Source organism: Anarhichas minor, unplaced genomic scaffold (genome assembly GCF_050575085.1).
Source record: "Anarhichas minor isolate MPS153535 unplaced genomic scaffold, ASM5057508v1 ptg000087l, whole genome shotgun sequence".
NCBI lineage: Eukaryota > Metazoa > Chordata > Actinopteri > Perciformes > Anarhichadidae > Anarhichas > Anarhichas minor.
Genome location: NW_027466533.1, coordinates 2,859,451 through 2,871,808, shown reverse-complemented (window position 1 = coordinate 2,871,808; position 12,358 = coordinate 2,859,451). Strand labels below are relative to the sequence as shown.

Sequence of the window (12,358 nt, the reverse complement as noted above, 5' to 3'; positions counted from 1 at the left end):
TGAACACACTTAAAAGCTCCCCCCCTCCCCTCCCAACGACCAGCCCCAGAACATGCAGAGATAATGATGTTGAAGGAATGTTATGCTGACTTGTGCCTGCACATAATCCTGCTAAATATGCTGCACCCATCCAGCAGCCTCCTAATCCTCATGCAGACTCGAGGAACCCCCTGATTTTAAGCACTTTCGCACCGAGAGACGGAAAGACTTGGCTTGTAAGGTGTCCGATTCGGATCCCTACCGGTCCCTCTGTTTCTTCCACTGCATTCTTTGTCTAAGATGTGCATACTCTACATTTACCCTCCAGTGACCCCTTTGGCAGCGCAGAAATCACCAAGCAAAAGCTATGGTTAAAATATCAGGCTACGCCTTTCCAAGTCCTGTGACAATAAACCCAGAAGAGATGGAATACTGGAAATGTTGCTTCTCCTGAAACGGACCCAATGAAAGACCCCCCGCCCCCTTTTCCCCCAGCTGTCGGATCCAGACATAACACGCACCCATACAACACAAACAGTGACAAAACGCGGTGGGATGCCTGTCATTGCTCGGATGATTACACAGACATTTAGAGGAGTAAAGACACCCTCGAGGGTCGTTGGAACCGTCTGTTTATCTCCTCCCACTGCCACCTCAACTCACCAAGGAGTTGGTGTATGCGGGAACATCCAGCAACATGCCAATTACAGTGCCTTTACGGTGGGCAGAGGCCGATGGAGTCTTCTTTGACTCCGTCCCTCTCTGGAGTCAGCCCAGTGGGCCTCAGATCCGGAGCCCCCGCTCACGTAGCTAGCCGCCCCGACCGCACAGCTGTCTACTTCCTGCTTCAGCACCGGTCAGAGCGGGACAGGGGGCCACGGGCACCAGGGTGCCATGGCCCAAACCCACAGCTCGCTGACTGCTCAGCAGCAGGCGGGAGAAGTGTGTTGACATGGGAAACATTCCCTTGGACACAAGCGAAGCCAAGGAATAGGCCCGGGTCTGGAGCCAATGTTGCTAAATATTCCACAAAACCAGAGATTTCCGTTTTGTTTTTTCCCCCCCTCTCTTCCCTCCCTGAGCTTCTTACTCTGCTACAGCTGAAGCCTGGTGCCGATTTGAGCGCTGACTCTTTCAGATAGCAAAACTAAATCCACAGTTATGACCATAATGCTTGGAAACGTTTGAGCGCTAATGAGGCATGTTTGCAAAGAGCCTTGCATTGGGCGGCGATTCAAGTTATATTGTATCTACATTACAGACGGATTACTCTTACTCTGAGTTTCTTCCACGTGCCATTTAGACTGTTGAGCATGCTACAAATTTCCAGTTTCGTCTCTGACAACATTTAGTGGAGATAGATAGCATACATGAGGACAAATCCGACACAATAATCCTCACCATGTGGAGACAATTGGCTAAAAATATACAATCACATGATGATTTCACAATGTCAGAGATCACAGCTAAAATTTTTATTTTTAAACACTTCATTTCAACACTCAAGGTGAGACACTATGGGCAATAACATGTTTGGTAAGAAAACATCCAAAATACACATTTGGGTGTTTGTTTTACTGCTTTGTCTATTTGCGTCTGTAGATAATCTCCCATTCCCCAAATATTTGCATTAGATAATGCCTCATTTGCATATTTAAACATACATTCGTTATTATTCATGGAGATGAGAGACAACCTCAGCAACACTACCTGAATACTTTGGGAGAAAAAGCTTTTCTCACACAGCAGAGTGAGAGAGAGCGAGTAATGTTTGTTTTTTGGAGAGCTCTCCCCTTTTCTCCATGTGGTTGGCAGTAACTGATCGCCGTGGGCCAACCGGGAGCCTTCACATTCGCTGGAGAATTTACGATCAGGTGGTTTCGGGTTTTTGTCCAAGTGCTCGGAAATACCACACCGACGCTGCCGACGGAGGACACACTGTACCTCATTACCTCAGCAGGTGTCCAGCCAGTTGTACTACTAACGGTTCAAAGCAAACTGGCAGTAAATTAGATTTATGTGATATCCCAGATATGACGGCACAGTGTTTGTTAACGCAAGTACTGTGTTTACTGTTGACGTCGAGCATGAATGCCAGTCTGTTTCTTCTACTTGTCATTGTCCTGCCAAACATGTTGAGCGTTACTGAGCCCACCGCTGTACACTCAGACTGGCTGGGTTAAGGTTGGGGTTCTCTGTAATTCCTCCAGACAGCTGGACCCAATTACTCCCACAAGAGAGAGCTTTGTGAAGGATGGGTTTAAGGTAGGGTTTTCAACCCTCTACTTCCCGAGCACTTGTGTGCAGACACTCCCAAAACATTTACTCCACTGTGGGCCAAAAGGCCTCTGCCACGAGCTGCCTCAATTTGAAGACATTGCCGCGTCTAAAAAGGTGAAAAGGTTTGAAAGCACTGATTCAATAGCAGGTTGTTACGTGAGCCGAGCTCTGCCCTCGTCTGACCTCCCGTCACTCAATCAAAAACTTAATTATCCTCACCGGCACAAAGACTTTTCTGTCTGAAATGACTTTGACTGAACCCAGCCTCAAGCATGGCAGACATCATATTTAGGGTGCGCTCAAAGGCGGCCAGCGGCCTTTCAAGCAGCTCCCCGTTTGCCGAACTTATTAGTGCGGACGGATATGAGGAGCGACAAGTCACTGAGGCAAACACCTCTCTCCCATTGGCAGCCGTGCCCTCAGACCTGTCGCCAGTCAGCTCAACTGCTGCTTGAGCATTTGTACATCAGTAGTAACAGGAGACAAAACCGTGTACGAAGGAAACTAGGATGAGCTGTTGAGGATATGTACCCTTTGACGGGAGACACCCCGGGTACAAACATAGTTGCTTTCATGCACTGATCACTTTTCAGATTTTGGGCCATTTTGCTTGTTTTCTTTCAGAGCATTCAAAATATTTGACCCTATTCTGCTATATGTAACTGTTCTAAATGTATAGAACAGTCTTCAAAGTAGAAGCACGTTCCTTTAAATTTCAACTAAATGTATGGAATTTGGCAGGCATATGTATCATGTCCAGACTTTTAAAAAAAGGCTCTTGGAACGATACCGCAAAGCCAACAGGAAGTCAGCCATTTTGAATTTTCTATGCAGCATTTGGGTTTCCTCTAAATGATCACATTTTTCTCAGACTCTGAGCCAGACATCTCCACTTGAGTAGCACGATACACCAAACTTCCCAGTTTCAACATCCATATTCTGAAGGTTTTTATTCCTATAAACATGGCTGTTGACAGTATTTTCTTATTTAAGAAGTGATACAAAGTGATATCCAAAATTCCCTCTGTAAAAACCTTTGACTCTAAAATGTCAACAACATTTGAATCTGACTTTATTCAATGGTCAGATTTCTGTTCTGGAGATTAGCTCATATTTGATAAGATAATGCCTCATTTGCATACTTAAACAGACAGTTTTTGGAAAACTGAATTCCCTTAATGTTAGTAATCAGCTGGGGCAGTTTGATGGAGATATCTATTAGTTAAATATTGTACCCTATTCACGAGCACCTCCACTTAAACACAATGTACATGCAATGCCCTCTGCCTCATATTTAAGCTGAATAAAAAGAGACTTACCAGTCCAGCAATAGGTGTGGGCAGCCTGTTAACCCTCCTGATGACACCAGGCTTGATCTTGTTGATCAGACTGCGAGCAAAAGAAAGAGAGGGACAACATCAGGGAAAGGAAGAGGGTAAGTGAAAGCACTCGGTCATTGGCTAGTCTGGTCTCACTAACAAGGAACGAACAAAACGTGTTGCAAAGTCTCTGTGTTGTGTGTTTATGACTTTGTTTAATGGCGGCCACCTGGCTTCTGTTTAGTAAATGGCTAGTGGTGCACCGTGATGTAAACACGCTGGGTCCCCGGCTCCTGAAACATACCCTCTTCTGTTGGAACAACCCCAAACAAACAGGAATCACCACAGACCAGCTCAGAAAAACTGCTATGGTTTTTCATAGATGATGGTGCTTTTCAAAGGGTTCCTTTGGTCCAAGAGGTCAAAAAAAAAAAAAAAAACTACTTTTACTACTAATAAAAGAAGTAATGCCACAGTGTACATTTTTTTACAGGTGCAAGTCTTACATTCACAAGTAAAATAGCAGAGGAATTAGCAACAAAACGTACTCAGATTATGGCTACAATTTACAAATTATCCGCAAATTATTTCCGTGTTAATGTTTTGCTCTATGAAATATAAAACACCATGAAAGTGAAAAATGCCTGTCACAATAAGAGCTCATGGCAATATCCTCAAATGTCTTGTTTTGTCCAACCAACAGTCAAAACCCTAAAATGAGTCAATTAACCACAATACAAGAAACGAAACAGCTGCAAATTCTCCCATTTGAGAAGATGGAACAGTTAAAAGTTTGCAATTCTTTTTGCTTGAAAAGCGGCTCAAACAATCAATCGATTATCAAAATAGTTGCCGATTGATTGAGCAATCGTTGCAGCTTGAACTCATAGCATCAAAAGTAATAGTGCTCCTTTCAGTGTTATATTGCCACATCATTTATTGGACATTTTTTATATTTGGTCCTTTGTTTTTTTATGTAACGTCTTAATCTTAAACATCTTTCTGTTGTTTTAAGAAAAGGGACACATGTTAAAGTGTTAAAGTGAGTCTTCTGCTCTCAGTACAGCAGACAGATTGGGGTGTGGGGTGGGGGGGGGGTATTTTGTATGGGTTGACAATAGATGCAGAGAAAGAATGCAACGGGAATGTGATTTTAAGTTAGTCATTTAGCGGTGAAACAATAGAAAGCAGTGATGTGTCACCAGATAACACACACTGTAAGCCAAGTAGGATGTAATCATGTGTGTGACCCGCACTAAACATTCCTCCCCGAGCAGCTGTGATAACCACAACACAATGGGAACGGAGGCCGAGTATCTAGGTGAAAGCGGTTTTAATCTCGGCCCACCTCTTCCTCGCGCTGAGAGAACGTGGACAGCCCCCCCCCCACAGCGTCTCCACGCAATCAGTGGAGTCAGGCCCGGATCAGCAGAACGAGTCGCTTTCTCCTTTAAACGATGCTGATTGAGGTTTAGAAAGATTCTGCATGGGCCGCTGGTAATTACAGCTTCTCGCTGATGCGTGCAAACCACATTGCTGTGTCCATCCACCGGGGCAGCCCACACACACACACACACCAATGTATAAAAAGGGACATGATGCTAACCCTATCACACACACACACACACACACACACACACACACACACAAACACAAACACAAACACATCACTGATATGAGAGAAGCCACAACTCTTAGCAGAGCAGTCGGTGAATCGATGCAAAAGCCAATTCTGGGTAGATCAGGCAGCAACTTTCACTTATGAAAAGTGAAGCCAATGCTGAAGTGTCTTTAACTTGCATTCTTTCTAATGGCCAGCAGGAGGCGATTGTATAGAAGTCTATGAGAAAATGACTCTACTTCTCTCTTGATTTATTACCTCAGTAAACATTGTAAACATGAGTGTATGGTCTCAATCTCTAGTTTCAAGTCTTCTTCAATACAGCATGATGTTCATTTAGTACATTATGGTCCATTTAGAGTCAAACAGACCATAAAGCAGGGGATGATTTAGGGCGGGCTTACTGTGATTGACAGAGACGTCTCTGAAATCCAAGATGGTGACGGCCAAAACGCAGAATTGAAGGCTTCAAAACGTCCACAAACCAATGTGTGACTATGTATACTTCTTATCTAAAGTCTATGGCATTGATACATTTGCATCTCTAACTCATCAGAACTCTCTCCACACACTACACGGCTTCTCATTAAAGTAAAGGAAGGCACTCAACAGATCTGTAACATCTGTCAAACACAAACTCCTCTTGGAATAGATCACGCTCCGCATCCTCAAACAGTTCCACAGAGGGCAGATACGACACCGGAGGCATCAAATGACCACACAATGCAAGCCCCATTGTGCTGTCTGGAAACAGTGTCTGGCTCACTTCATGTGGCTGACAAACAAACAGCGGCCCGGCGGGGAGTCCGCCTGGGAAATATCAGCAACACTTACGCTGGGGTGCAGAACCTGGAGGAGAGCAGGAGGGCTTCCACAGGAATGAATGGCTCGACAGAGGCGCTTGGGGAAAGTACTTACTCACACAGCAGAACTCCATTCTCCAGCGCTGATCGGAAGTCGTCGCTCCCGAATCTTTTCTTGGTTACTGCCTGGAAAAAAAGAAAGAGAAAAAAAAGGGATACAAAAAGAGTGAGCAAAATAGCGAGAGGGGCTGGGTGAGGAGAGGAGGCGGGGGTTAGTGTGTGTGTGTGTGTGTGTGTGAACGGGGTGGGGAGGTTGGAGAAGAAAGGTAGGATGTTGAGAACAGTAGCAGAGGAAGTGAGAGGTATTTCCTTTGAGTTCCTACAGTGTCTCCGGGACAGAGTTGAGTCTCGCGGTCCTTCAGGTATTCCTCGGGAGACTCACCCTTCTCCTCACTTTGGTGCTAAAAGTCGCTGGTAAACTGGAGAGCTGCGCTAAAACCGTGCTGGAGCCAGGCTGCCCAAAGACCGCAAGGCTACGGGAGCATCTGGAGCGCTGTGTTGTAGCCTCATGCCTTTCCCATGATCTCAAACCACCACTGCGTGGAACACCAAGAGTCATTATGCAGGCTGCGTGCACGTGTGACGTCCAGCCGCACACACATGCACGTACACAGTAGACACACTGAGACAAACATCCTGGGTTTTAAACACAACACATACAATTGTAGCCTTTCATTCATGCAATCTGTATTTCCTTTAAAAGGCAATAATGATATTGTTTTCTTAAAATGTTTTCATACTTTGTTATGGGATATCAAAGTCACGCTGATGGCCACTCCCTCACACAAACTTCCTGAATTTTTCCACCAGCAACGTCTTGACAAATCAGCACCTGAGCTGCTAAATCCAAAACAAATCACAACACAATTAGAGTGTATACTTCTACCAGTTCTGCACAATCGTCTATATTTTATTATTTTAGAAAATATTAATAGTTTTAAAAAATCTGGATGTGCATTGATAAAAAAAGACATTTATGCATGGATGCATGACATTTTTATATTGTAGATAATACAGAAGTAGCAAAAGAAATGCTCAGAAATGCTTTGCAATGTGTGGAAAACATTTTGAGACATCCTCGATCTGGATCCGTCCCAAACACTAACCGATTGGCCCACGGCCTGACTTTCACCACACGTTACACTGAAACCAGTTTCTGAGATATTATGCTAAATGATCCCAGTCAAACAAACAACCCGAGACTACTGATGAGTTATGAAACACCCTTCATTGACCTTATACGCACCGCCATGTGTTTGACTTTAAGTCTTTAGTTTACGTTACCAACAGGGCAGATGAGCACACATATAGGCCATTACAGTGTAAGTACAGTAATATGAGACAGCTGCCATTAAACAAAGCACACACACACACACACACACAAACACAAGCACAAGGCAAAACAAGTCAAACGGGTCTGACAAACCAAATTGGTCAGATGTGCCTTTTCCCTTTGAAGGGAAAGGGACAAAAGCTGGGACTATTACTGGCACAGCTAAGTACAGGCCGTCACTTTTCGGAACGAGAAACCGGAGCAATAGAGACTGACTGTATTACACTGTTATTATTGTATTGTTTCACACAAAGTCCTGCTACACCTCTGACTACACCCTGGGTAACCTGAGCTGGCCTCAAATACCCATCATTCCAAGGGAATTAGACACATTCTGTAATAGAGGACAGAGATTCAAGCTCTGACACACTGTCTTTGCACAATGCCATCAAGCCATCGTCGGGACATTCTTGTTACCTGCTGCTCCTTCATTGACAAAAATACAAACACAACCAGACGCTGAATACAGGGAACACAGACGGACGGGCGAAACACACAAACACACACACACACACACACACACACACACACACACACACACACACACACACACACACATACTGCATTCACACACAGAAAACAAAGTTCACAGTGCAGTTAGCATATGCAATCCTGACCCCTGCTGTTCTTTGGGTGCGGCTGGGATTCGTGTACGAAAACAAACAATACAGGTGGAAACGGTGTCAAACATGTTCCCTCTTTCACTGGAGCTCACTGGAGGTGTGTGATAGGACAAGAAACAGAGTGAATGTGATAATCAAGATATTATCTCCCCGTCCTTGCGTGGAAGGTGGGACCCACCCACAGAAGCTCGCGCTGAGCCAACTGTAACAGAGCAGGTTTCTCCTCGATATCGTCATGATTAGAGGAATTAACTGCCCTCAGATCCAGATCCAGCCCCCCCCCCCCCTTCCTGTTGGACCCCTAATCTGAACCAACATACTGCTGCTCTGATGTAACGGTGGAGATTTAAGGCAGAGGGGGCAGAGATTTTAAAAAACAAAACGGCTTGCCGCAAACTCTACCGTCGCTCCCCTCAAGAATGTGGTCCTCAGAATTCCTTTTGGGCTCGTAAGGTGCATGCGTGAAATGAATTATTATCAGTATTATTGCAATGAACCCAAGAATAATGTCTCGGTAGAACACACACAATCAGAGGAACTGAGGGTTTTTTCTCTGCGTCCGTGACCACAACTATTGTTTATTCATGCGGGGCACTGAGGCAAATTGGTACTCAAGGTTTGTGCGGATGCACACCCCCTCCACTAATTGTTCCTAAAAATTCTTCTGCAGAGGACAGGCGCGTGGGTCGTCACAGGGCAACTAGGACACTGTCCACATATTTCGGAATCCGACTCAAGAGGCAGGAGCCGTCGGTGACGACGCCATCGACGTTGTCAGGACATCAGCATTCATTTAGCAACCTTTTTTTCTGAAACCATAAAAAGCACTGGAACAGATGCGGTCTAATAAAACAGTTATTAGATAAGTAATTTAGCTGGTGTTCATAACAGACTGCGTTTGTGTTTATATGCATGATCTTCTGACCTGTAAGTTGCACAAACACTGCCACTTGTTCCTGCTCGTCAACACTTACACGGCCTCTCCTATTCAATTAACAAGGACCTCTATTATTCCGCCAGGCCCTGCGGTTGTAGGACGCAGCGGCCGGCGCTGGCTCTGTTCACAGCCATGGCAGCAGCTAATGCAGGAATGTGTCCATGTGACAGGCTCCAGACCATTTAGTCTAGTTTTTTTTAACAATACCACCAACCTCGCCGTGCACACATGCCTCTGTTTAAAGCGCTATGAAGCCCGAGCAGTTTGTTAATCATTCAGCGGCAGAATCCAAGAGAGGGTCAAGTGTGCCAGAATCGCTGCATACTTGTTTCCATTACGCCAAAACCCCTCTCCTGCACTGTTAATACACTCGGCCTGCACCTTTTCCACTTGCTTCCTGCTCCCCCCCCCCCCCCCTCCCACCTAATCCTCCTGCCCCCTGCCTGAGATCATGCCCCCACCATGGTGCACGAGGTAACCCGCGACAATGGGCCAGTGTGTAAGCGCGAGAGACACTGATGTCACATCGGAAGAATTCAGATTCACCCCCCTCGTGAAATTAGAACAATATTTGTTTAGTTGCAGCCCCTCCAGCGGCTCCTCGCCACCCTGCTGGGAAGAGAATTTGCGAGATGAGGAAACATAATTCCACACGCTTGTAAAAAAAAAAAAAAAGAAAGAAAGAAAGAATGAGACTCTGGCTGGCGGTTGAGTGGAAATTTTAAATGATTTGACATTTTGGGAATAAAATGGGACTTGTTTTTAAAGGGCTGGTGGGTAGTTGTTGTTTTTTAGTTGGTAGCTGTTTTACAATTTGAAAAGAGGAAACTTTATGATTATTAAAGTTTTTTTTGACAGAACAGTAATCACTTGTTGAAACCTCTACTCTAAATGCATGGCGTGTTTTACAGAAATGGTCATAAATAGCACACGAGCCATAAAGTGTGACTGCTTTTTTTCATTTCTGATTCATTACTGACACATGGAGTAACAATTTAAGTGTTCTGTATACGGCAGAGAGCATTCCTTATTATAGCCAGTGTCATAAACAAGGTGGGAACCCTAAACACAGTCGGTTCATGACTCCTTCCGGGTTGATCTGTTCTTACAGCAGGCGTATGGTAAAATAGCTATGATTCATAGATCACTCATAGAAGTTTTTTCACAATTGCTCTGCTGAATTCCTCACGACGTCATTGAAACTGTAGCCTCAAAGAGAAACCCTGGGATGAACGTTAGAGAAACTGATGAGCAGGTTCTCGTCAAGATCTGACAAAAAGTAAGCAGTGTGAAAACAATGATCATGATGAATGGGGTCAAATCCACCTGTACTCTGAGAACAGGTGAGATAGAGGACGTGGCTAAGGCTTGGAGTGGTTTAAAGCCACACGGTTTCAAGTGGCTGAAATGATACACTTCCACTCTATTATACCTGAGAGGAGAGGTCAAAGGTGACACATGCCTCCATGAATCTGTTGTTCCAGGTTACTATTATCTGGGAACTTTTGTGGTTCAGCAGCTGAGCTATATAAACCCCAAGCGGGCTTTAAATCAGGGACGTTTAGGAAAGTAAACCTCAGCTTTAAATCTCACAGCAGCCACAACTTCTTTCAAACTTCTTTAAACAGAAAACAAATCCACACAAAAACACCCGTTTTCCTGAATTGCCGTGGCGATCACAAGCACTTTGCCTATTCGATTACACCTCTGATTTCGAAAGCTGTCAGTATCTGTGAAGAAAAGTGTTTCGATAGTTTAAATAAAAGAAAACGTTTTTACTCACCTCAATCCATCTCTGCGCCTCCACGTAGGCTTCGTCGCAGCTGACCGCGGACTGCTCGCGCCACTCCATCACAGCGACCTATTGTGTGCACCGGCGGGGCCGAATGGGTTCCTACAGTTCCCCGCATACAAAGTCCGGTGACATCAAATGTGGGCCAGTCCAAACAAGCAGACACAACGCACGCACTTAGCAAACAACAAAAACTCGTTAAGCAATCTAGAGCTTCACCGGTAAAACGCGTAATCACACTACTCATTCAAGAAAAATGTGTCCTATTGTTCGTTTCCACCCAGCCCGTCGCTGTGCCTGAATGCAAGGTGGAACAGCGACGCGGAGCTCCCTTTGCATCACCTCAGGCGTACCTGTCCTTTCATCCGGCACGCCTGTGGCGCGTTTCTCTTCTGGGTATAGTTTCGACACACCGCTCTCGGTTCACAGCGATCAAACGAGATCTCCACAGTCCGACTGCGGGCTCACTTCGTCCCTGACAGGAGAGAGATTCACTTCTGGTTTAAGTTTAAGCATGCATGAGGCCGTGACGGAGGGGGTCCAAAGTGGGGTCCGAGGACCACCCACGGGTCCTTTTGAGCGGCTTCCAGGTGAACGCACGCTTGTGTTGGCCCGTTATTTTCCCTCTCTGAGAGATTATTTTGATCCCAGTTTTTTCGTTGTTCCCCCCCCCCCCCCCCCCCGCTGACCGTACAGTCTGCTGCACAGCGATGTGACTCATAACCAGCAAACAGTCTCACATTACAGTTCCTCGGGTCAACATCGTATCAGTTTGACGTCTGTGAGTATAAAAAGTTTCATCAAATGTTAAAAAAGTTGAGTCCTTGGGTAAACTACTTGGAGAAGTTCGGCTCGCTCTCCTGCAGCGCCACCCAGCGGCGGTTCGGGTGCACGGCAAGGCCTACAAACAGAACTGACTTGATGCAAGATTAAACTCCATGGATTGGTAATATAATGTAATAAGGTACCCTACTTGTTCTTGACTGAACTGAATATTTATACTCCACTACATTTCAGAAGAAATTAATGTTACCCTGCTACATTTATTCAACAATTATTACTTTGCAGATTCAAATTATACATACAAAAGCATCGATTACGTGACAATATATAATGCATTGTATAGATTAAAATACCCATAAGTAAACAGAGTGGTTTAAATTAGCTCCACATTGACCAGCAATTTTAAATTATGGTTCCACATCAACCCACTGATGTAATATAACAAATATTCCGTCAAATTAGGATGAATTTACAACTTTTAGAGCAGGTGGTTGCATTACAATCAATCAAGGGCGAGGCCTGTTTCACACCTCTCATTCTTTTTTTAATAGTATTTCATTTTGCCATTTCAGTGATTTAGTGACCACAGAACAAACAGAAGTCATGCCAGTGATATAAATAGCATAGCTACAGCTCAAGATGTCCCTGTCTTTACTCAATGGTTCCAGTGGTGTCGGGTCTTAATTGCAAACAATTGTCCCATTTCTCAATAAATTCAAATTGTTGAATCTTCAATACACATCGGAGTCTTTCAATTTTAAATATCTCAACAGTATCCAGCCAGTGACTCAGAGTAAGAGGGTCCTCTTTGCACTATTGCCTTCTTGG

General features: G+C 44.8%; 1 protein-coding gene across 1 annotated transcript in view; it reads right to left on the bottom strand.

The window, feature by feature from the left end:
- lmo7a (LIM domain 7a) overlaps positions 1-10,807 on the bottom strand; it is a 46,073-nt gene extending 35,266 nt beyond the window's left edge. The window contains exons 1-3 of the mRNA XM_076081877.1: positions 10,739-10,807; positions 6,118-6,188; positions 3,579-3,648 (exon numbers count right to left, since the gene is read on the bottom strand). Coding sequence (XP_075937992.1) covers positions 3,579-3,648; positions 6,118-6,188; positions 10,739-10,807 — 210 coding nt within the window. The remainder of the gene's footprint in view (positions 1-3,578; positions 3,649-6,117; positions 6,189-10,738) is intronic.
- Positions 10,808-12,358: the final 1,551 nt, after the last annotated feature.